This window comes from Kogia breviceps, chromosome 15 (assembly GCF_026419965.1).
Source record: "Kogia breviceps isolate mKogBre1 chromosome 15, mKogBre1 haplotype 1, whole genome shotgun sequence".
Classification (NCBI taxonomy): Eukaryota; Metazoa; Chordata; class Mammalia; order Artiodactyla; family Physeteridae; genus Kogia; species Kogia breviceps.
In genome coordinates this window covers 70,117,917-70,142,937 of record NC_081324.1, presented here as the reverse complement: position 1 = coordinate 70,142,937, position 25,021 = coordinate 70,117,917, and the positions used below count along the sequence as shown (strand labels likewise).

General features: G+C 50.8%; 2 protein-coding genes across 2 annotated transcripts; one reads left to right on the top strand and one right to left on the bottom strand.

The window, feature by feature from the left end:
• Positions 1–1,638: 1,638 nt before the first annotated feature.
• Positions 1,639–12,644, bottom strand: CRYBB1 (crystallin beta B1). The gene is made up of 5 exons (XM_059039523.2): positions 12,433–12,644; positions 10,548–10,666; positions 6,628–6,760; positions 3,945–4,087; positions 1,639–2,004 (listed from the first exon to the last, which is right to left on the bottom strand). The coding sequence occupies exons 1-5, from the start codon at positions 12,601–12,603 to the stop codon at positions 1,821–1,823; spliced, it is 750 nt and encodes a 249-aa protein (XP_058895506.1). The 5' UTR covers positions 12,604–12,644; the 3' UTR covers positions 1,639–1,820.
• Positions 12,645–18,371: 5,727 nt separating this feature from the next.
• Positions 18,372–24,638, top strand: CRYBA4 (crystallin beta A4). The gene is made up of 6 exons (XM_059039531.2): positions 18,372–18,392; positions 19,007–19,057; positions 19,720–19,838; positions 20,725–20,866; positions 22,719–22,861; positions 24,468–24,638. The coding sequence occupies exons 1-6, from the start codon at positions 18,372–18,374 to the stop codon at positions 24,613–24,615; spliced, it is 624 nt and encodes a 207-aa protein (XP_058895514.1). The 3' UTR covers positions 24,616–24,638.
• Positions 24,639–25,021: the final 383 nt, after the last annotated feature.

Below are 25,021 nucleotides of genomic sequence, written 5' to 3'. Positions count from 1 at the left end.
ATTACAGAATCTTGGAGAATCACAGAACTTTGGAACCATAGAATCACAGCATCAGAATCTTGAGGCTGGATGGACATTGGAGCTGTCATTTTACAGATGAAAAGAATAAGTCCCTGGGGAATGGAAGTGATTTTTTCCCAACACTTGGTAGCTTCTAGCAGTAGAGCAGGGTTGACACCCATATCTCCTGATTCCTACCCAGGAATCCTATCTTCTGATCCAAGACAAGACAGCCTGTCTTCTAACACAAGATTCTGGTCAAATTGGAGGGTGGAGGTTGGGAGAACTAGGGTGGGAGGAAGATGGAAAATGCATGTCCCAGAGGGTTAAGATCTGAGGTGGTGCTTCAACTTTGAAGCTCAGCAAAACCACGGAGCGGGGTGTCACAAGGCCCCACTTTTCTTCCCGGCTTCCTCTTCTGCCACACTTAGCATTCCCTTCCCAACCCCGACATCCACCCACACAAACATCAAACTACTCCTCCTACCTTAATAAGCTTGGACCCACCACAAGCTCTCTCAGCCTCTGTGCCTTTGCACATGGTGCTCCACGGCTGCCAAGTACAGCTGTGCAGGTTGGGCACTGCACAAGGGTACAATAATGACATTGTAGACATCACAGATTTATACCAATACTATCTGGCAGATGGCAGTCAAATGTCCTGAGGAAGTAGCATCTTTTTATCATTTGCACAAAGGTGCCATATGGGGTAGCAGGGACCATACTGTTTGCTCTGCCTGGGATGTCATCTCCCTCATTCACCACCACGCAAGGTCCTGCTCAATCCTTCAAGGCCCTCTTCAAATATCCCCTCCTCCAGGAAGATATCCATGGCAACACCTCCCCTAGGCTTCCTGCATAGATTAATGGTTAATAACATCAATCAATGCTACTTGTTGATTCAGGAGTCAATACTGCCTGATGTAGATTTCCAGAGCAGGGCATGTGCCATTTGTAGCAGGAGAGATTATTCTAGGTGGAACTTGGACCCAGGATTAAATAACACTAAATCAGATACAAGAAAATAACCTCTTTCTACTCTTCTTTAAATCAGGGAGAAACAACTCAGTTTGGGCAAGCGTGTCTTTTAGACCTCTCTCTGACTCTTGCTACTCACCCATTTTGTCAAAGAGCGAGCAGATTGCAGGCTAAAACCTTCAGCAAGCCGTGCTGTCTGCTGAGAATTCAATACTTGGCCTTCTTTAAATTGTATTTACTTATATGAATGTTTTCTATCTATGCCATATGATGCCTGTTTTCCACATCCTGTAGTGTTATCAAGTTTTATTTACAAGTCAGTGCATTTAAGCACACAATATTATTTATTTAAATAAAAATATTAAGTAACTAACAAAACAGGTGGTAAGCAGAGAAGGCAGAAATCAGGAGAGTGGTACCTGAAGGAGTAGAATTTGAAAACACAGATTTGTTTAAGAGCGTGGCTCTGGAACCAGACTGCCTGGGTTCAGATTTTGACTTGGCACCCGTGTGACCTTGGGCAAGTCACTTTCCCTCTCTGAGCCTCAATGTCCTCACTTGTTAAATAGGAATAATTATATAATACCGGCCTCCTAGAGTAGTCCAAAATACACATGTATTTTGAGAATAAGAGAATGTAAAGAACTGAGCAGTGCTCACTGTTTTGATTATTATTATAATTATCAAGACAGAGGAAGTCACATGCCAGCAATGACAGGGGACCTTGAGGCATCCATCTGTTCACAGACCCAGGAGACAATTTTGGCTTCAGGAAGTTTTATTTGCATGGGGAAGATGAGCCTCCGGAAGGGTGGGCCACGAGAGAAGAGTGGTGTGTAGACTCACTTGGGGGGCTCAGCAGCCAGGACGGGGAAGCAGCCTTCACGGTGCCACTGTCTGTCACGCAGGCGGCGCACAGCCTGCATCTGTGGCTGGAAGGCTCCCCACTCATTCCAGTGCCGGAAGTCACCAGGCTCCAGGAGATACTGGTACCCGCGGTAGCCAGGATACTGATAGCCGACCCAGCTGGTAGGAAAGCAAGGACAGCGTGGAGATGGCTAGCCTCACTACCTGGCACTTGGACCCCCACCTGGACCAGTCAGTTCTCCATCCATCCATCCATCCATCCATCCATCCCTGCAGCCTGCTCTCCATCCCTCACCTGTGAGGGTTTGGGCTTGGGTTCATCAGGGGCTCCTCTGTCCTGGCTTTGCCCCTTCCTGCTGGCTTCCTGCTGGCTTTGGCCAGTGATCTCACCTCTCTGACAGATCTCAGTTTTCTTCTCTAGAAAGTGGGGATGGTCATGGGAGCTGGTTTATTAGGGTGTTTGGGGGCCAAATGGGAAAATGCATCTAAAGTACTTACTAAGTGGGTTACATGTACATGGTAGGGAGGTTAATACACATCCCACTGAAAGTGGTGACCCAGAGCTCAGAGAACAGGATAAAGGGGAATGAAGAAGATAGGGCTTGGGGACTGGTGAGCAATGAGGTAGATAAGAAGGGGGAGTTTTGTTTCAAAAAATAGTTTCCTTTGTATGAAAGTGAATTTGCATGTAGTGGTTGGGAACACACATTCTGGTATTGGATATAATCGGTTTAAATCCTAGCTCTGCCATTTACTAGATAGATGACTTATCAGAACACCAGCTTGCTATCTGTGAAGTGGGCATGAGGACATACCTGCCTCATCGGTGTGTTGTAAAGACTCAATAACTATTCATTGAAAGTAGTTAGTGCAGTGCTTGGTCCACAGTAAGCACTTAATACCAGTTATTATCCATGATTTATTTCTAATTCTGTCCTTGCCTCTGCTGGGAGGGTATTTCCAGGCCTCTCCCAGACCCCCTGCCCATCTTTCAAAGTCTGATTTAAGTTCCAGCCTTGCCAGATAAGCCTCGGACCCACCCTCCACTCCAGCACACATACCCTGGTCCCAGAAACCTTCCTTCCTCCTCTGACCTCCTGTGGGGACCATCTCTTACCTATTATTGTTGGACATCATCTCACAGGTGTACTGACATCTCCCTGCTAGACTGAGTAAGCCCCCTGAAGGCAGGAACTGGCCCTTCTTCATCTCTGCCTCCCCCAGTGTGCTGAGCACAGAGCCTGGCTCACAGGCAATGCTTAGTAAATTTCAGATTGCTTGAATGCAGGGATACTGGGTTTCAGGGAAGGAGAAAAGAGCAAGAAAAAGGTCAGAGCCCTGACGGTGTTACAGGAGCTCAGAAAGAGTCTGGGGTGGAGAGGTAGACACTTTACATTTGCCTAGAGGAGACCGGGGGTGTCTGGCATGGTTGTTTGGAGGCAGGGGGATGGATAAAGTGACCTCCTTCAGGTATCTGGCCCTTCCCTGTGTTCTCATGGACATGGGGACGTGGGGCTCTGTTTTGAAAGCTTCACATCCTGAGAGTTCAGAGCAGAAGGAGTCCTTCGGAATCAGGAGTCTGCTGAGCCCACTGTATAGATGGCAACACTGAGTCACAGAGAGGGCATGTGGCTCACCCAGGTCCCACAGCGCATCAGTGATGGGCTTAAGGCCCTTTCCTTACACAGTCTCACCTCTCAGATGTCATTCTACTCATGTCCCCAGAGGCTCCGATTTCCCTGAACAGTCCCTTTCCCTAGACACATCCAGACTCATCTACTCGCGTCCACTCTGCCCCTTGTACTTAATTCTTCCTCCAACCCAAATACAGGGTCAGAAGCCCCTATTCGCTCCATCTTCCCACATTTTAGAACAACTTGCTAGGTCTGTTTACATTGACATGTAGTTCGTCAACAAATGACTCCACTCCCCAGAGGGATGAAGCTCTCTTCGTGGAATCCCAGCCACTGGCACAGAGAGAACTTAGGAGGAGCCGGGGCCTTTCCTGTATGTCTGACGTCACATCCTGTAAGGGGAAGGGCGTCCGAGCCTGTCTGAGCTTGAAGCAGGGGATGAGGGCCCGCGGGAGGGATGCTTACGTTCCGCTGGAGACCTTCACGCTGCCCACGCGGTCACAGAAGCCGTAGACCCAGAGACTGGGCACATCGTCCTCCTGGATCTCCATGGTGTTGCCCTTGAAGTTGGCACCTTCAAACAGGCAGAGCTTGTGCTCCTGGGCGTCCTGGGGAAGGAGAGACTGGGTCAGGGCTGTGAAGTCTGAATGGGGCAAAGAGAAGTGACTTAGCAGGGCCATCTGGGTATGGAAAGAGAGAACGGAGTCTGCTCAGGACACCACGGGACTCATCCAGGACTGCAGTGGTCCAGCCTCGAAGCGCCCTCCTCATCTGGGAAGAGGGGGCGTCAGCCTCTACTTCCTGGAGTTAATCCATACAGAGCACTCAGCATGATGTCTGGCATACATACACCAAGTGCTCCAAGCAAATTTATTATTTTTATGATGATGATCAGGGCTGCAGAGGCTCAGAGAAGTCAAGGTTCTTGATCAATGTCACGCAGCCAGCGAAGGGCAGAACCTTCCAGAGAAGCGTTTCATTCCTCCCACCCCATCTTGCACCCTGTTCCCTTCCACTCCCTCTGCTGCAGCCACAGTGGCCCTATTTTAGTTCCTTGGTCCCACTCACTTCATCTTCACTCCAGGAACTCTTTCCTAACTGTTCCCTGGGAGGCTGTTCGCGTGGCTGACTCAGTTCCCATCCTTTGCGAGCTGTCTCTCCTGATCACCCCCGACCACTCCCACCCCCTCTTCCCCAACATCAGAGCCGCGGTTTCCTCTTCCCCTCTCCTAGCACACTGCACGGCCCCCGTGCAGCACGTGCAACAGTTGTTCGCCATTACACGTTGATTTTTGTGATTAGGTTTTCAGTAGCTGCCTCCCACGAGGGCAGGGACCTTGCCTGTCCCAAGCACAGCTGCACACCCAGAGCCTATGACACAGCCCTGGCAGAAACACATCAGTGTGTTTGTGGTTGAATGAATGACTGTAGGTGCACGATGGTTGAGATAGAGATCCCTCTGACTTTCCCGGAGAGAGGGCTGGAAAGGAGTCAGCTGGCAGGGAGTTGGAGCCACCCAGGTATGAGAGAAGACGGGTCACGTTAGGATGGTGGCAGAGATACAGAGGAGGAGTTAGACCAGTGGCTCTCAGCCCTGGCTACCCAGAGACTACCTAGGAGGCCTGAAAAGGTATCAGTGCCTGCGACTTAGCCCCAGAGATGTGGATTTAATTGGTCTGGGGTGGGGTCCAGGCATTGGGAATTTTTTCTTTTTTCTTTTTTAAAATATTTTACTTTTATTAGAGTATAGCTGAGTTACAATGTCGTGTTAGTTTCAGGTATTCAGTTACACATACATATATTCACTCTTTTTTAGATTCTTTTCTCATATGGGTTATCACAGAATATTGGGTAGAGTTCTCTGTGCTATACAGTAGGTCCCCGTCAGTCATCTATCTTATATATAGTAGTGTGCGTGTGTTCATCTCAAGCTCCTGATTTTTCCCTCCCCCTCAGGGATTTTTTTCTAATAATATATTTTATTTAAGCAAATGTGTCTAAATTATGATGATTTCAATATGTAGCCAATATGGCAATATTAATGAGGTATTTTACATTCGTATTTTTCTTTTTTACTATGTATTCAAAGCCTGGCGTGTATGTTACACATCCCCATTCAGACTAGCCAAGATTCAAGTGTTTAATAGCCATATATGGCTACTATATTGGACAGCAAGGCTCTAGAAGCTACTGGATACGCCCTAGCTGATCGCTCTTCTAAACGAGGTCCGTTGACATAGACTGCCTTATAAGGACCATTGACTGAGAGATTTCTATGAATCCTTGCAGAGGGTCCATTACTAAGGCTGATAATTCAGCCTCAATTTGAGAAAAACATTAGGAATGATCGGAATGGATAATCCATTAAGATAAGTTCGGTGATGTCAAAACAGCTGGCTGTGGGCACCTGATAGCCTCAAATGGACATGCATGAAAACTCTTCACGAAAGTTCCCATCTCAGACGGCAAAAGTTGGTTCCCATCAGACACTAACACTGGTGAGTGAAGATGCGGCTGGTTCGTGAATCTTCAGCAACATAATTCTAGAAAAAACCTGTGATTGGCTCGGCGATGACTCCACCTATTTTGGCTTTGAGTCTTCTTGAAGTTATACCACTTACTTTAGTTAAACATTATAAAGGGGCTAATTCAGTATATAGTCTTATCACCAGGATAAGGTGCCTTTCATGGTGCCTTTCTACAATAGCCCTCTTTTCAGCTATCACACGAGCTTCAACCTGCATGTCTGATGATTTGGATGCACCCTGGGATTTTTCGAAGCTTCCCAGGAGTGTCTCATATGCAGTCAGCAATTAGAAACATTCCACAAAGAGAGTCAAGGAAGACAACAACTGGGAGATTCAGTCCACTCTTGACCGCAGCAGAGAAGGAAAAAAACTAGGTTCCATTTGCCCCGGGCTCCTAGTAGGAGCTGGACACACGATGAGTGTATCAAGGATGCCTTATGAATTGTCGAGCACAAGAGCCATTGCCCTTGGACAACTCAGAGGTCGCTGCGCCTCCCTGCCCACCAGTCCTTCTTTATTTTTCTTGCTCACCTGACTCCTTTGCTCTCCTGGCCATCAGACCTCACGCTTGCTCCTGCCCTGCCGCACTAATCCCCCAGGCCGGTACAGGAGCCACTCACCATCCTGATGGGCCGGAAGGACATGAGCCGGTCGCTGCGGTAGCTGCTGGACCACGTGTCCCATCGCGGGTACTCGCCCTTCTCCAGGATGAACATCTCCCCCCGGAAGTTGGACTGCTCAAAGGCAACCCAGCTGGACATGAGAGAGATGGGGATGGAGGGGAGAGTCAGGAGGGCCAAAGGCAGAGAGGAGAGGAATCGTTAGCAGAAGCCCCACCCCCTACTTGCCTTCCGATCTTCCCCTTACAAGGCAGCCCCAAGGCCGGTGGGTTTGATCCCAGGCTATGCCACTGACTGGCTGTGTGACCACAGGCAAGTTGCTTCACTTCTCTGAGCCTCGGTTTCCTCATCTAATACGCCTATTTTCTTGAAGTTGGTGAAGGATTAAATGAGACAATGTGTGTAATTATATGAGCAAAATGTTCCCCCAGATGTACGATTTACACATAATTTAAGTATTATAAGGACTTGAGAGGAATAACACATAAGAAGACATTTTTTTAAAAACGGATTCCAGCTAGGAGAAAGTCTTTGTTGGATGCTAATGTGTCTTTAACACTTACTAATCTCTCTTTGTAGCAAAGGAAGAACAGGCCACCAGCCCAGAGCCTTGAGCAGGCTATTATGCTGTGCTCATTGTATAAATGTGTTTATGGATACCTTTTACTTATAGCAGATGATATTAGCTGTCCGTTTGTAAAAGAGATGCAAAGGTTCTTTTGATATATGTTTACTTGTGTCAAAAAAGGGTCTTTTAAAATGAAATATATTAAATAAATAATAGTCCTGGAGGTATGGGGGTAGGGAAAAATTGATACCGGTGCTTGAATCACCTGTATTTTTGGTAAAGACCGGCCTGGCACACAGAAGACAGTAATCGCAATGAGGGCATGGGAGGGAAACGATAGTAACATTCACCTCTCAGATATCTATGAGAATTAAATGTGATTGTGCATATGCAGGTGTTCAGTTCTCTAAAAGGACTAACTAAGCTTGATGTCAGATGGGGGCTTTCTCAGTGCAGCCTGATTGAGGATGGCAGTGAGCTTGTGTTAGAGGGACCAGGGATTCTGGGGGAGATAAGATGATCCCCATTTCATAGATGAGAAGGCTGAGACTAAGGAGCCCCTTGAACTTCGCTCTCTATGGGTTCAGGAGTTCTGAGGGAACATGAGAGGGCTGAGGGGTCACTGACATTAGTCTTATCTCCCTGGGGGCTGCTGGGACCTTCCTCTACCCAGAAGGAGATGGGGTAGATGGAGGGGGATGGGCTACCACCACAGACTGAAACAGAATGTGTCCCAGGAGCCTCAAGTCTTGTCTGAGGAATGCACCAACCCACACTGGAGTGACAGAATTGAAGATGCAGACTTATTCTTCCAGAATAGAGGTGAATCTGCCTCAGTCCTCCCTAGTCTGGAGTAGAGGAGAAGAGGGAGGGAGGGAGGGAGGGAGGGAGGAAGGAAGGAAGGAAGGAAGGGAGGGAGGGAGGGAGGGAGGGAGGAAGGGAGGGAGGGAGGGAGGGAGGGAGTTTGAATGGATGAGTAGATAAGTGGATGGACAGGTGGATGGGTAGGTGGATAGACGGATAGATGGCTGGATCTATGGATGAGTGTATTGATGGATGGATGCATGATGGAGAATGGATGGATGGAGGGAGGGGTAAATAGAGGGATAAAGAAATGGGTGGAGAATGAATGGACAGATGGATGGATGGATGGGTTGATCTACAGATGGATGAATGGGTGGAGGGGAAGGGAGCCTTGGAAGATGGTGCCTTGTAGGAGTTAAGAACATAGACTTTGGAAACAGATGGACCTGAGTTCTAATCCCAGTTCATCATTTATTTTCTATGTGACTTTCGGCAAGTCACTTAAGCTCATTAAGCGTCCGAAAAGGAGAAGAAATGGTTGCATCTACCTTGTCAGGAGGTTATAAGAGTTTAAAAGAGAAAGCACAATCACTAATATCTTTCATGACTAAAGAGGAAGGGAAGCTGCTGGAGATCTGAGCCTACGGAAAGACAGACACTGATGTGGTCCTGCCACCCTGCCACCCTCCCCCCAAACCGTCTTATTCAGAAGTCATAATGCCCAGTGAGGACCTGTTAACATGAGTGAGGAATTGTCAATATTTATTTCAGTGCCTTTTCTCATCTCCTGCGGTTCATTTGAGTTTTACAAGCAAGGAGAGAGGTAGGGCAGGAATCTGAATTCCCAGATATGGAAACTGAGGCTCAGAGGGGCTAAGTCACTGGTCTAAAGTCACATGATGGTGTCAGGTGTCAGTTGAGGCCTCCTAGGTTTCAGGCAGGCATGCCTCCCCTCCCCATCTATGTGAGGGCACACCTCTCCTCCCCTCCCCCTGCCTACCTCATCCCCTCATTTTTTTTTTTTTCCACCACTGTTTTTCCCATGACCCTGCTGGTCCTGACACAGACCCAGGGCCCTGGAACACAGGATCTTTTCTCTCCCATCGGGTGCAGTCCCAGAGCACACATCAAAGACCAGCTGCATCTTTGTTGGAGGACAGATACTCTGGGTTTGAGTCACAGACAACGAAAAAAAGCCTGAAAACCCAAACTGGCCACATCCGGCAGCTTCTGCTCCCAGCTGGGCAGTCTGAAGGTGGGGCTGAGGTTAGCAGCCTACCCCGGCCCAGGGTAACTTGGCTAAACTCACAGGGCAACAGGGAGGGTAAATAGTCCTCACCGCCACCTGCCATGTTTGGGCACCCCCAAAGTGCCAGGCCCATGCTGCGTTCTCACCTTCAGACCTTAGAATAATCCAGTGGAGGGTAGTGGGGACAATTACTCTGCCCACTTCGGAGATGAGGAAACTGAGGCTTGGACACTGAACAAGGCAAACAGGGGAGCTGGGACTCAAACCCAGACCTGTCTGACCTCAAAGCTTATCTCTGCTCTTTGTATGCTGGGTGTACAGGCTGACCACACTCCTTGAGGGCTTTTTTGCTGGAGAGACAAGAGGCAGGGTGGCCCTGTGGGTCTTATCCGGGGGCTGGCCCCGCACCCTGAGCTTAGTGCACAGGGGCTGAAGTTGGTGCAGCCATTATGTCCAAGGGACAATTATTCTTGTTTTACATGGGGGTCACTAAGGCCCAGAGAAGCCCAGAGAGTTAGGGGCAGGCTGTGGAGCATGGTGATGAAAGCACTAGAGGTGAAACTGATCAAGCTGAGTTAAACCCAGGCTCTACCACTTACCACTAGGTGACTTTGGCCAAGGGACTTGACCTCTCTGAGCCTCGGGTTTCCTCATCTGTCAAATGGGAATAAGAATACCCCTACCTCATACAGCACTGTAGGATCATCTAGGTAAAGCCCTCAGCCAGTGCCTGGCACTAATGGGTACTCAACAGATGCTTATTATTACCTTTAAGGCTGCTTGATGTCCAGGAGAGGGGACAGCTAATGGACACCTGGCTCTTTGGCCTCCTCGTGCTATCAGTGATGGGCAGGGTTCCTTCTATAGCAGAAAACATCTCTCTGGAGCCTGGAATCATGACTGACTGTCAGTGTGACCTTATGCTAATCAAATCACCTCTCAGAGTCTCAGTTTCCTCACCTGTAAAATGGGAAGGAGAATCATACCTCTCTTTCCTCCCTCTTGGGTTTGAAAGAAGTACTGGAAATAATATACAGTCGGCCCCAGTATCCATGCATCCTACATCTGCGGATACAGAGGTTCGGCTCTACTACGGGGACTTGAGCATCCAAGGATTTGGGTATCCACTGGGTATCCCGGAACCAATCCACCTCGGATGCTGAGGGATGACTGTATGTGTCTCGAATAGCATGGTGATAGGCATGGAGTGGAGCGGGTGGCCAGTAAATGGCAGCTACGGCCGTTTTCTGGTTACTTTACTAGGGTTGTGGGAGTGCCCTTCCACTGCCCAACACTCACGGTCCTGAGGTGACAATGAGGCTCCGCACTCGGTCGAAGCCGCGGTCTCCCAGGTTCAAGCACTCCCCAGAGAATTCCACCCGCCGGCCCTGGAAGTTCTCCTGCTCAAAGACCACCAGCTGCAGGAGAGAAGCCCCCATGCCAAGGGGGCAGAGTGAGCGGGGAGAGGCTCCAGGTCAAATATGCATTAAGTACCTATGTCAATAAGAGCAGGCTGTGCCCAGATCACACGAGAGCTTGCCATGAGCCAAGGTCTGTGAACTTAATATCTGTACCACCTCTAGGAACTGATGGATCTTCCTTCCAGGCCCTTATCTGTGCTCTTCCTCCTGTCCGGAATGCCTTCTTCATCACATATCCCCATCCTGGAGCTCATGCCCCCTGTCCTGTTCTGGGCTCAGATGTCACCTCCTCCAGGAAGCCCTCCCTGATACCCTCTCCCTGGGTGAGTTTGGTTGAATGCTTCCCCCCCCCCACTGTGCTCATCCCATCGGCAGCACAAGTAACACAGTCACTGCTGCTTTGCTTCTGGGTATCTCTATGCACCCCTCTCCCCTTTCACTCAACCCTTCCAAAGACCAATGGGGTGAATCCATTTCTTTATCTCCAAGCCCCAGCCCCTGCCAGAGAGCTGATGCTCAGGAAACATTCACCAGTCTACCCACCAAACCACAGGGGAGGCCAGAAGCAGGGGCCCCTGTGTAAACGTGGGCTAATCCCCTCCTCTCACTAAGCATCCAATTTTGGTTTTCATTTGTTTGTTGTCCCAAGTCGGGAAAACGTTGCCATTCACTTGAACCGAGGCAAGTGGGTGCCTTCTCTCGAGCCTCAGTTTCCAGCTGTAAAAGGGAGAGAGGTTCACATACCCTTGACCCAGCCCTTCCACTCCTACACTTATCTGCCCAAGAGAAACTCTTGCAGTTGACATGGCTAAGAACACCCTGACCAAGCCGCTCACGACAGCAAAGCTACCAAGCACCCAGGAGTGACGGTCACACTCTGAAACATCACACAGCAACCAAAACGAATGACCCACAGCAATGCACAGCAGTATCAGTGACTACTAGAAATCTCATAGGAAGTAAAAAGAAATCTCATAGGAAGAAAAATGAAAAAGGAAAAATCCAGAAAGATTACATATGGTATATTTCAGTACGTTAAAAACAAATAAAATATATACACTTTTAAAGGAACAATGCATCAAAGTACATAAAAAAGCAAGCAAGCAGGTGATGGACGGGTGAGGATGGCAGTTGCCTCGCGGAGGGGAGGAGGGAGGTGGGCTCAAGGGATGGTGGGGGGCGGGTAGGGGGCTGGAGTGGGGGGAACGGAGTGGGGCGAGAACACTTTGAAGTTAGATTGAGCGTGTTTACCAAGTCCTGGCTTTTCACACAAGTGGTGGGTTTGCAGGTGCGTGTTGTATTATTAAAAATTAAATTGAAATTAACCATTAAATAAGCGACTACATAAATACAATCTGGCCAGGGGTGGACTGCATGACAGCCTGTCATGAACCAAGGGTGGTGAAATGACCCAGTTCTGTGCACCCGAGGTTGAAACCCAACCCAACCCAATCCGAGGGGACCGGATGCCTCGCTTTCCAGGAGCCCTTTCAGCCTGACCGACCGCTTGGAACACTTTTCTAGAGGGTCTGAGGCCGGCCTTCCGCCCTGGAGGACCTCCTGGGACAGCCGTTTCCTGCTGCTAAGCCAGCCCGCTTTCTCTCCTTCTCCATCTATTTCTTGGCATGCGACAAACTGTAAGCAGGTGCAAGCCGGTTGGGCAGACTGGCGGGGAAGGGAGCGGAGGAGGGGGAGGAAGAGGGAGGGGAGGAGGGAGAGGAAGCGCGGGGTGGAGCCCAGCCACCCCGCCCCCAGATCCTCACCTTGTAGCTCCCGGGAGGCAGGTCCCCTTTGGCAGCGGGCACCCGCTGGGCTGGAGCCTGGGCGGGGCCGGAGCCCGGGGCTGATCCTGGGGGCGGGGCCCCCTTCCCCTTCCCATCAGGCCCTGGGTTCACCGCAGCTGTTGTCGAGGTCTTGGCCGCTGGCTGAGACATGGTTCCCAGCTGCAAAAGTCTGTAAAAACCCCTTCGGCCTGGGTTCAGTCAGGGATGGCGCCCCCAAGCTGCCTCCCCGGCTCTCATCCCCCATCACCCTGTGTGCTCAGGCTTCTCTGAATTCATCTAGTGTTTCTCCTTCTAAAACAGAAGCCTGGAAGTTTTCTGTCCCCATCTCCCTTTGCCGTCGAGGATTTCCTGTCTGGGGACCACTCATCCCTGTTATGCTTTTCTCCAGGCTTCAGACCCTGCCGGTGCCTCCACCAAGCCGTGTCCTCGCTGTCCCCCTACTATGTCCTTCCTTTGCCCCCACCACCCCCGGAGTCACTTATCATGCTTCTCACCACGTATCATGCTTCTTGGCTTGGGCAACCTCAACTTGCCTCAGCAGATTCATAACAAGAAGTCCCATTTGGGAAAGCCTAAGGGAGGCCAGGCTCTGTTACATTCATGAATGAACGCATCGCATCGGTCCCTCACCGTAGCAATCTGAGGCTGGGGGGCGGGGGGTGACCTGCCCAAGGCCACATAGCTACTGAGCAGTAGGACTGCAATTTCAGTGCAAGCAGACAAACCCAGCAACTGGGCTTTGCCATTTACTTGTTCTGATTGATTCATCCTTCCATCCCCAGCACCTGGCTCAGCACCTGGCACACAGGAGATGCTCAGTGAACATCTGTTCAGAGATTGCATGAATGCATGTTCCTTTCTCCTTTCCCAGTCAAACTGCTGCCTCTGGTACTGCCTGGGAACGGGTGTGTGGGTGCAGACACAGGCCTGGGACTGGGGCGTGAAGGAGGCTCCAGGAGGACGTGTTTAGCCCATGGCAGGGTTCTAAAAGGAGGCTGTGGCTGTGTAGGCTTTGGGTGGAGAGGACTTTGGTCAATTCCAGTGGTTCCTCATTACTTTGGGGTCATGGATGCTTTTGAGTGTTTGAAGAACGCCTTGTCCTTGTCCCCAGGGGGGAAAAAAAAATGCCCCCTTTAATTTTGGAGACAATTTCCAGGGGGCTCCAGGACCCCCTGATGGCGCAGATCATCAAGACCCTCTGGCAGTGGATTCCTGAACACTTTCTGTAAGAAAGAGCTGGTTGGGGCAAAGCAGACCCCTCCCTGCGTCTCCCCCTGAGAAAGACTGTGGTGTCTCTGGGGTGCTCTGCCCACAATGGGCAGGGCCACACATCTGGGCCCCATCTGTGGCTTCCAGGCGCTTGCTTACCCCCACCTGACCCCGGCCAAGTCAGTCTATGAATCAACATTCCCCTCGGCTGGTAGCTGGGTCCCTTCCTTTCTGGACATGTGCTCATTCCTTCAATATTCTCTCTCTCCCCTCCCCCCCCTTTCCCCTCCCCCTCCCTCTTGCTGCCTTCCTGTTTATTTCTGTTTTTACTTCTCTCTCTGCCTATGCTTCTGTCTCTCTTTCTGTTTCTCTCCCCAGTACCTTGCTCTCTTTATACCTCTGCATCTCTCTCTCTTATCTGTTCTTTGTCTTTCTTCTCTTTCTTTTCCTCCCTGCCTCTCTTCCTCTCCCTGCCTGTGTCTATTTTTATCTTTTCTCTCTCTCTCTCTCTCTCTGCCGTTCTCCTGATTACCCCAACTCCCTGACTCTCTTCTGTCTCTGCTCTCTCTGCCTCCCCCTCTCTCTCTGCCTCTGTCCTGTCCCCTCCCCTCCCCTGGGGCTCTTAGCTGCGGTGGGTCCCCTCTTACCTGGGGCCCTGCTATTTCCTGCTGGAGGGCAGGCAGGAGGGCAGGCTGGTGCAGTGGGTGACAAGGGGCCGACCCCCCATTTTATAGTCTGGCAGACACCAGACCCTGTGGTCTGTGGCACAAAGGGGGAGCTGGCTCAGCAGGCCCCAGGCAGAGAGTCAGGGGCCTCAGAGCCCTGACCCTGCCGGGTTCCTGCGAAGAGCAGCACTTTCCATTGTGAGCCCGGCAGGCACAGCAGAAACGCTGGCCAGTAGCCACATTGCCTGGCCTCACCTCTGCCCAGCCTCTGCCCAGATGCCGCTCTCACAAACCCCAGCCGGGGATGGGCCCACAGGGTCCCCTGCTGGCTGCCAATTCCGGGGCAGGGAAAAGGGGAGCCCCCGGAAGGTAGGGGACCTGTGTTTGAGTCCAGGCTCAGCCACTCTGCACTGTGTGGCATTTGGCAAGTCTCTGTCCCTCGGGGCCTCTGTATCTGCAGTTATCAGTGGCACAGGTATCCCTATGGGGTGCTGCTGCACAGGAAAGAAGGGGACCGTGAGTAGCGCTAAATGCATTACCCCTGCCCTCTGGTCAGTTCCCAGGACAACCCACCTTATTTGGCACTTTCATTATACCCATTTGGCAGATGAGCAAAACTAGGGTACAGAGAGGTCAGAGTCAGGAACTGGCCCAGGTAAGGGGGAGCTAGGGAAACCAGGTTGGGAGAGAGAAATAGGGAGACAGATTGGGAGAAGTGGAGAGCGACAGAGAAAGAGAGATGATGGAGATGGACATACAGAGGGGCAGATGGACGGTGACGAGGAGAGAGACAGAGAGAGAGAGAGAGACGGATGTCAGGCAGAGCAATAAAGAGTCAGAGCAATGGAACAGATGCCAGAAGTCACATCATTCAATCCCCCCACATCACAAATGGAGAAACTGAGGCCCAGGTAGAACAATGGACTTCAACAAGGTCACACAGGGTGAACTCATAGTAGAGCCAGGGCTGGAGGGACCCAGGGGTGCTGCTGGGCCAGGCCAGCCTGCAGTCTGACTCCCTGGCCCCAGGTGGTGGTGGGGCGGGGAGAGGGGGTTCTGCATAGGTTTTTGCTTCTTCTATGGGGGTCCAGGAACCCAGATTCCCCGCGGAGCCCAGCTGCGCCTTGAGGTCACCGTGGCCTGGGGCCAGCTCTGCCTTCTGACCTTCCACCCCTCCCCCCCCCCCGCCTCACTTCCTGGCCTCCCCCTCAGCCTTTCATCCTGGGCCAAGGCCTGGGAGGGGGCCAGAGACCGCAGGATGGGGCAGCCACTGTAATGGGGGCCAAGATGCCTGTGGTAGGGGCCACCCACAGGTCTGGGTTTCAAGGTCAAGATGTCTGGGGCAGTTCCATGATTCCCCGTGGTAATGGGCTGCCAGCCAAACAGTGAGGGAAGTGGTAGGGGGTGCTCGGCCCCATGCTGGATGGCTCCACTGGGAGCATCTGACTGACTTGGCTCCTATAATCCTCATTATGATGGGGGGGACTCTGAGGTTAATCCTCTTTGCAGATGAGGAAACCGAGGCAAGTCCCTTTCTCCTCTCTCAGCCTGTTTCCTCATCTGTAAAATGGAATTGGGAGTCACATCTTTTTTTTTTTTTTTTTTGGATGTGGACCTTTTTTTTTTAAGTCTTTATTGAATTTGTTACAATATCGCTTCTGTTTTATTTATTTATTTATTTGGGGTTTTGGCCACAAGGCATGTGGGATCTTAGCTCCCCAATCAGGGATCGAACCCACACCCCCTGCATTGGAAGGCAAAGTCTGAACCTCTGGACCGCCAGGGAGGTCCCAGTCACATCTTTTGAACTCCTGAACCCAAGCTCTTAAAAACGATGCCCTCCTGTATTTAAGAGTAATCATGTTCCCCAGCTTTAGTGAAATATAAATGACACACAACATAGTGTAAGTGTAAGGTGTGCCATATGTTGATTTGATACATTTACAAGTTGCAAAATGATTGCTACCTCCATCCCATCCCATAGTTACCATTTATTTTGTTGTGGGGAAAACATGTAAGATCTGCTCTCTAAGCAACATTCAAGTATATGATACGTATTAGCTATAATCACCATTAGGTGATTATACAATGTACATTATACATTCATTGTACATTAGGTCCCCAAACTTGTTTTAACTGGAAGTTTATACCCTTTGAGCACCATCTCCCTGTTTCCCCCACCTCCCAGCCCCTGGCAACCACCATTTTACTCTCCACTTCTCTGATTTTGTCTTTTTTGTGTGTGTGTGTGGTACGCAGGCCTCTCACTGCTGTGGCCTCTCCCGTTGCGGAGCACAGGCTCCAGTCGCGCAGGCTCAGCGGCCATGGCTCACGGGCCCAGCCGCTCCGCAGCACGTGGGATCCTCCCGGACCGGGGCACGAACCCGTGTCCCCTGCATCGGCAGGCGAACTTTCAACCACTGCGCCACCAAGGAATCCCTGATTTTGTCTTTTTAAGATGCCATATGTAAGTGAAATCATACAGTATTTGTCTTTCTCTGTCTGATTTATTTCACTTAGCATAATGCCTTCAAGGTCTAGCCATGCTGTTGCAAATGGCAGGATTTCCTTCTTTTTCAAGGCTGAATAATATTCCATTATATCTATATACCACCTCTTCTTTATCCACTCATCCATTGATGGATAATTAGGTTATTTTCACTTCTTGGCTATTGTGAATAAAGCTGTAACAAACATGGGAGTGCAGATGTGTCAATAGTAATTTTTTTTTATTAGCAATGATGATGACAATGATGATGGAGACACATGATGAATGTTATGTTGCAGGCAAAGTTCCAGAACAGCAAGTGTTGTTCATGTGTAATTCACACTTACCCTCACAATACCCCTATCTCTTAGGCTAAACCCAATTTACCTTGTTATACCCATTTTACATATGAGGAAACTGAGGCTCAGAGAGATTAAATAACATACTCAAGGTTACCCAGCCAACAAGAGTGGGACACAACCCCAGGCAGTCTGGCTACAGAGCCTACATTCTTAGCCTTTCATCTTCATGGCAACCTAATGTTAAAGTTATGCATTTGATAGGGCTACATTTAACCCTCTCAGGAGGGAACTAATATTGCCATTTTAAATGCCATGAGCTGACATCGGACATCCTCCAGGTCACCCAGAGCGATCTAGTTTCCAGCCATGCTCTTTCCCATGCTGTGAAAGCCCCCTCTTGGGCCAACTCAGAGGGTGGGAGTGTGGGGAGAGGGCGCACAAAGCGAATTTTACAAAGCCTGGATATTCAGCAGGTGCGGTACAGTTTGCAAAGCGTGTTCACACCCACCACCTCCTTCATTCTGCCCACAGAGCCCTCTGGACTCCTCTCTGAGCTTTGTGGGCCCTGGAGGCCCTGGCCCAGCCACCTTTCCTGCCTGTGTCTCTCTGCTCTCCTTCAGGGTCCCTGAACTCCAGCACCATCAGGCCACCAGCCCCATATTCCTACCTCTGCAGATTTGCCTAGCGAAAGCATTTCCTTCCATCTCACTTCGTACAAACCCTCCTCACCCTTCAGAGCCTAGTTTCAATGCCACCTCCACCATGAAGCCTACCCTGATTGCCCCCACCGGAAGAGGAAGGGACGTGGGAGAGGGAAACGTATAGGCATTTGTTGAATGTCTGTTCCAGGCATGTTACATAATCTCACACCAGTCCTGTGATATAGTTTGTTCTTGTCCCGTTTTCCAGGAAGAAATAGGGGAAACGACCTGTCCCAGGTCACACAGCTAGGAAGGACAAGGTTTTTAGACTCTGTGTCAACCGCTCATTATCCTTCTCCAGTCAGGAGTCCCATGGAGCTGATTAAGGCAGACCTTCCTCCTCTTGCCTTCCTCATGGGTAATCCCTGAGTGGGTGCAACCTGACCTTTCCCTCCCAGCTGAAGCCAATGCTGCTGACACCTCTCTATTGGAGTTCCAGCCAGGGCTGGCTTTTGTTCCTGTCGCTCGCTTGCTGAGTCAGGGCTCTTTCCCCCAGGGGCCCTCTCTCCTCCCTGCCTATAAGAGCCTGACCTCCGCTGGTGCCAGGTCTGGCATGTTCTCTGGGTCCATCTCGGTAAGTCCCAGGCTCGGAGAAGGGGTGGGATCTGAGCTCTGGGTGAGCATCCTGGGAGGGAGGGGAGCCCAGGTCCCCAATCCTGGGGACATCACTGTGCCATCCTGAATGCCATCCTCATCCTAACCCCAAGGCACCCTAACTAGCAACCAGACATCAAGACCAGTACCTGCAACCCCCATTTAAAACCAGAATTATTCCTGCAATCCTGTTGCCTCAACTTCCACTATTAGAGTTCCCTTTTTGGGTCAGATGCTGTCTTTGGGAGGCTCTCTTAAGCTGAGCACCTTGGTTCTTGCCTGGGGTGAAACATCCGCCCACCAGCAGCCACGGAAATTTTCCCATAGTGAGCAGATAAAACAATACAGAGCAAGGCTTAGAGGAATGGGACCCAGGGTGGGCACATTTTGAGACAGCGCTAGGATGGAAGAAAAGGAGATGGTATTGGTCACAGATGGAAAGGGTAGGAGAGGGACAGGCCAAAGCCGCACTTTGCCCCCAACCTCAGGCACATCTGGACCCCATCTGGATCCCAATCAGCCCAAACTAGGCTTCAGCCTCAAGGAGGGGAGCAGAGTCAGGGCAGAAGCTTATCACGTTCTTCTCTTGTGTAGGAAACAAGCAACATGTCTCTGCAGTGCACCAAGTCAGCGGGACACTGGAAGGTAGGAAGAGGCATGGGAGGGAGGCGATGTCTGCGAAGTGGGAGGGCACAGGTCGAACCCAGGTCCTGGGGACGACCGCCCCCACCTTCATTGAATCCCCGCCTCACCCCTGGCAGGCGGTTAATGAGGGCCCATTTCACAGAGGATGCAGTCAAGGCTCCAAGAGGGAGAGGGTCTTGCCCCAGTTCACACACTGGGGTCTTGATTTGAACTTGTGTCCTATGGTCCCAAATTCAACGGTCTCTCTGGCAGAGATGGCAAACTGGTAATTGCACATAGTCTCTGGGCATGATTTCTTTGACTTCCTCTGTGTTAAAAAAGAAAAAAAAAAAAAAAAAAACCAACGTTTGAGTTTGTCATCAGCCTTTGAAAACATGGAAGGTCCACAGAAAAGTCCAGAATTAGGGGTTGTCTTGGGAAATTGAACGGTTGGTCGCATTATCACGTGGCAACAGTAGGTGGCGCTGAGCAGACGCCCCCCACTTCCACAGGGCCTGTCGTGCTCCTGGGTTCTCAGCCCTCACGCTCCTTTCCTGGCCCCTGGAGGCATCTGAGTTTGCAATCCCTGCTTTACCTGATCTGCCCCGCGCTGAGTCCTGGGGTGAAGCCCTAACCGCTCATGGGACTCTGATGCGCATCTCCATCTTTTCTCTCCGGCACAGATCGTGGTGTGGGATGAGGAGGGCTTCCAAGGCCGGCGGCATGAGTTCACAGCTGAGTGCCCCAGTGTGCTGGAGCTTGGTTTTGAGACTGTGCGATCTTTGAAAGTGCTGAGTGGAGCGTGAGTCCAGGGGGATTGGAATCGGGGTGGGGGAGACAGGAAGTGATCTAGAGAGGGGTGCTGGGACTTTTATATGTTCTGGGTGTTATCTTCCCAGACTCTAACTGTACCGGTGTGCCTTCCTTGGGTCTGAGATGCTGGGGAGAGTGCAGGATGACAGTGTAAGGTCGTGCAGGTTGTGCACTGCTCAAACGTAAGGGGCGCCATTCACACAGAGCCTTCCCACTGGATGAGGCAGCCCTGCGGGGGCAGACCTTTAAAACCCAGTGTTGGGTCTGAAATGTCCCTCTTAAGCACAAATCAAAAGCCAATATCACTCACCAAAAGTAGAAGGTAACTATAACTAAATATAGTAAAAAAAGAAAAAAAATACTAGCATTCTGTAGTTGAACATTGTTGCCTGACTGAGGCTCTGAGCATGAGATATGTTTTGTTAAGAGAGAGAGAGTAATGAGATGGCCAAGGCTTAAGTCAGCATGTGGTCAAGCCTCATCTACATGGCCTAGAGAGACACGTGCAAGAGTGCCAGGTACCTGCACGGAGCCGGTCCCCTACCTACAAGGATGCGCAGCGAGGCAGTGGGCTACTAGGTCTAGATTGGACTTCTCCATGTCGACAGGTTGGATGTTTGGGGCCGGGTGGTTCTGTGCTGGGGGGCTGTCCTGTGCATTGGAGGATGTTTAGCTGCATCCCTGGCCTCTACTCACTAAATGCCAGCTGCAAAACCCTCTGCTCCCTCCTCCCTGCATGACGACTAAAAAATGCCTGCAGACGTTGTTAAATGCCTCCTTGGGGACCAAAGTCACCCCTGCCTGATAACCACTGGTTTAGAGCTCGGGGGGGGGGGGCCTCTTAACCTCTTGTACTCTCTACCGTCTGTCTGCAGGTGGGTGGGTTTTGAGCACGCGGGTTTCCAAGGGCAGCAGTATGTGCTGGAACGGGGTGAGTACCCGTCCTGGGATGCCTGGAGTGGCAACACGTCCTACCCCGCCGAGAGGCTCACCTCCTTCCGGCCTGTGGCCTGCGCTGTGAGTCCTACCACTGCCTGGGCCTGGGCGGGGGGGGGGTCTGAGGCCCTCCAGTGGGGGTTTGGGAACCAGATGTCCCGGAGTTCAAATTCTCGTGTCACTGCTTCAAGCTGTGTGAGGTGGCAGTCCCTCCCCTGAGCCTCAGTCTCTTCATCTTGAAATGGGGCCACAGTACCTCTGTGGCGGGGCAAAAGGATGTACGTATAGCATCTGGACAGAGCCCTCCACAGACGTTCTGCCCATTGCAACTTTGGTTATAATATGAGCGCCTCCGTGTTTTGTGTCCTTCTTTTCATGACTGAGGGACAGCGGGAGAGTCCGGGTGCCAGGGCAAGTGAGGAAGGAGCGTGCTATTTCTTGTTCCTCATTCATTATCGGTGTTCTTGATTTTATATTTTTGCTACTGTTTACACAGCATGGGTGGAGGTGGGCATTATTACTCCCATCTTACAGATGAAAAAACTGAGGCTTGGAAAGTTGGACTTTTTTCCCTTCAAAAACAACTTTTATGGATTTTAAATCACACGGCACACATATTTATCACCTAAAGTTCAGGGAAAAACCTGATATGGCCGAATAAGAAAATAAAAGTCACTTATACCCACACCTCTGAGACAGAAGCGCACTGTTATCAGTGCTGGAGATTTCCTTGGTCTTATATGCTACCCAAAGATTATATCTGCAGTGTTGATATCAGTATCTATGTCTAGATCTGTATATCCATCTATATCTATATATCTATACATGCATGTCACTCGGTTATAAAAATTGAATCATAACGAACCTAACGCTTTTCTCCCTCTGCAAGTATATCACAATCATGCTCCCAGATGATTAAATCTCACCTATGGCATCATTTTCCATAGCGCCCTAGTATATCATTTGGTGAATATTCATTGGTTTCACAAGCAGCCCGGGCGTTGCGCCAATACCGGGACTCGGAAGGACTCTCACAGACGCAATTCCTGCCTTTATCCAGTTTACAACTTCTGGTTTCATTTCGTTCTCAAAACAATCCTGAAAAGCAGATGTGGTTAGTTTCATTTTAGAGATGCGGAAACAGGCTCAGAAATGCTGTGTGACGTGTTTTCGGTTTTTTAAAAATAAATCTATTTATTTATTTCTGGCTGCATTGGGTCTTTGTCGCTGCGCGCAGGCTTTCTCTAGTTGCAGCGAGCAGGGGCTACTCTTCATTGAGGTGCGCGGACTGCTCACTGCGGTGGCTTCTCTTGCTGCGGAGCTCGGGCTCTAGGCACGCGGGCTTCAGTAGTTGTGGCACGCGGGCTCAGTAGTTGTGGCACACGGGCTTAGTTGCTCCGCGGGAAGTGGGATCTTCCCGGACCCGGGCTCGAACCCGTGTCCCCTGCATTGGCAGGAGGATTCTTAACCACTGCACCACCAGGGAAATCCCTCATACTTTTTTTCTTTAGATGATTAAGCTCAGTCAGCGGCTAAGTGGCGAGTCAGGATTCGAACCCAGATCTCCACACCCTTCTCTTAACCGTAGTGCAATATCCCAGTGTAGCATCTGATCCTCTGTTATCGGCTATTCAGGTTGTTTTTTCCCTTCTCTTCCCCCTTCCCTTCCCCCTCCCTCGCCCCCTCCTGTTATCAACAAGGCTTCTTTTTTCCTTGATTATCTTCTTTGTGTAAATTTCTGAAACAGGAATTTCTGGAAGGACAAGCAGTACACCTCTTGTAAGGTTTCTGGTGCCTGTTGCCTTACTGTACTTCCAGAAAGTTTGAAGGAAGGCTGATTTTGGAGACAAGAACAAGGGTGTAGGGGCCAGCAGAGGCTGCTGGGTTTCCGACCGAGGACCTGATGCTCTGACTTTGTTCCCTGTACCGGCAGAACCACCGCGACTCGAGGCTGACCATCTTTGAGCAAGAGAACTTCCTGGGCAAGAAAGGAGAGCTGAGCGATGACTACCCCTCCCTCCAGGCCATGGGCTGGGATGGCAATGAAGTGGGCTCCTTCCACGTCCACTCGGGGGCGTAAGTGGATGCGAGGCTCTGCTTGGCAGGGACAGAGAGGATGTTGAGAGGGATGGGGACACCTCCTGTGAAAACAGTATGCTGGGGACTTTGGAGATCTGCTGCCCACATTCCAGAGGAGGATACTGAGGCCCAGGGAGCTATCAGGCAACAGTTCTGGGATTCCAGTAGTGGACACGCAGATCACACTGATATTAAGCTCAAAGGTTATTTATTGGCCCCTGTAACTAGCTTCAGGCACAGCTGGATCCAGCTGTAACAGTAGGGCTCTGTCTTTCTCCCCCTCTTGCTCTGCCTGCCTCAGTGTGGCTGTATTCTTAGGCAAGCTCTTCTCATGTGAAGATAAGATGGCAGCTTCATCCTTATATTCCAGCCAGTGCCAGGGAAAGAGAGTGTCTTTTTCTCAGTGATTCCACGAAAGGTTCCAGGAAAGGCTCTCATTGGTCCAGCTTGGGTCACGGGTTCAACTCGAAACTAATCACCATGCCCACAGGAATGGGGTGCTCTGGTTGGCTAGACCTGGTCACATGCTCATTGCTAGAGTGAGGATTTTCCCACATTGACTGAGGCAGGTGGATGTGACAGGGTCTGTCACCAGAAGAGGAAAGGATGGATGCCCAGCGGTAAACAAACAGATGTGGGTTAAGGAACTTGCTCCACATCCAACAGCAGGTAGGTAACTGAATCCAGCTTCAAGCCCAGGACTCACTGACCCTTCCCACCCTTTTCACCCAGGGGGTGGCTGAGGTGTGAGATCCTCAGTTATATAGGATATGAGAGTCACCTTCTGAGGTGCCCCTTGGCTCCTGGCTGGAAGGGGCAAAGGTGGGAGGTAGGGTTACTTTATTTTTTTAGTTTTCTCGGGAAGCACCAGAGGATCTTGTTTCAGAGTAGGATGGACCTCTTGTGATTCTTGAGTCCACCTCCCTCTTACAGAAAGGGAGAGGGAAGCTCAGAAAACGAGACACCAATCCTTATCTAGTCCTGAACAATGCAGGGGTCGACGAATTGAAAGAATAGCCTTTTCCTTGGAAGTACCCCTGAAGAAGGCAGGAGGGGGAAAGCACAAGACTCCCCACTTCTTTCTCCCTCCATCCATCCCTCTCTGTCCTTTCCTTCCTTCCTTCCTCCCCTCCCTCCCTTTCTTCATCAAATATTTATTGAGCTCCTCTGTGCTGGGTGTCATGTTAGGCACCAGATAATGACGAACGAGGCACACACACCCCTGCACCCAGGAGCTTCCTGTTGGCAGAGGAGCCTGACATTTTTACAAATCATCTGTTAATTACCTAACTACATGAGTGCTACAAAGGTACGATAGGGGGCTGTCAGGCCGCCCTGAGGAAGTGATGACTGAGCTGAGACCTGAAGGATAAATCCAACTTAACCAGGCAAAGAAGGGTTGGAATGGTGTTACTGGCAGAGGGAAAAGCGTGATCAAAAGGGCCCAGTGGTGGGGAGAGCAGGGCACCTTCGGGGCAGGGGTGCCAGGGAAGGAAGTCCAGGATGGCTGGAGTGTGTTTGCAGCACGGGGTCCCCTTGTCCCTGCCTTGATCACCATGCCGGTGTCTCGTCAGGGTAACAGTCTGCCTCTTCCCTTTTCCAGCTGGGTTGGCTCCCAGTTTCCTGGCTACCGAGGCTTTCAGTACGTGCTGGAGTGTGATCACCACTCAGGCGACTACAAGCATTTCCGGGAGTGGGGCTCGCATGCCCAGACCTTCCAGGTGCAGAGCATCCGAAGGATCCAGCAGTGAGCAGGGGGGCCAGCGCTGAGCAGTGACCACGTGCTTGTCTGGAACCGAGGAGCTCTGGAGGCTGTTACATGCTCTCTCCTCTGCCTCCCCCTGCAACCCCGTACGACCCCAGCACCCATGTGGGCCAGTCCATGCACAGTCAGCACGAAAAACTAAAAGTAATTAAAAAAAAAAAAAAAGTCTAGGGTTAGCCTGTGGTTTTCAATTTTATTAATCCCTTCAAAGAACCAACTTTTTAGGGCTTCCCTGGTGGCGCAGTGGTCGAGAGTCCGCCTGCCGATGCAGGGGACGCGGGTTCGTGCCCCGGTCCGGGAGGATCCTGCGTGCCGCGGAGCGGCTGGGCCCGTGAGCCGTGGCTGCTGCGCCTGCGCGTCCGGAGCCTGTGCTCCGCAACGGGAGAGGCTGC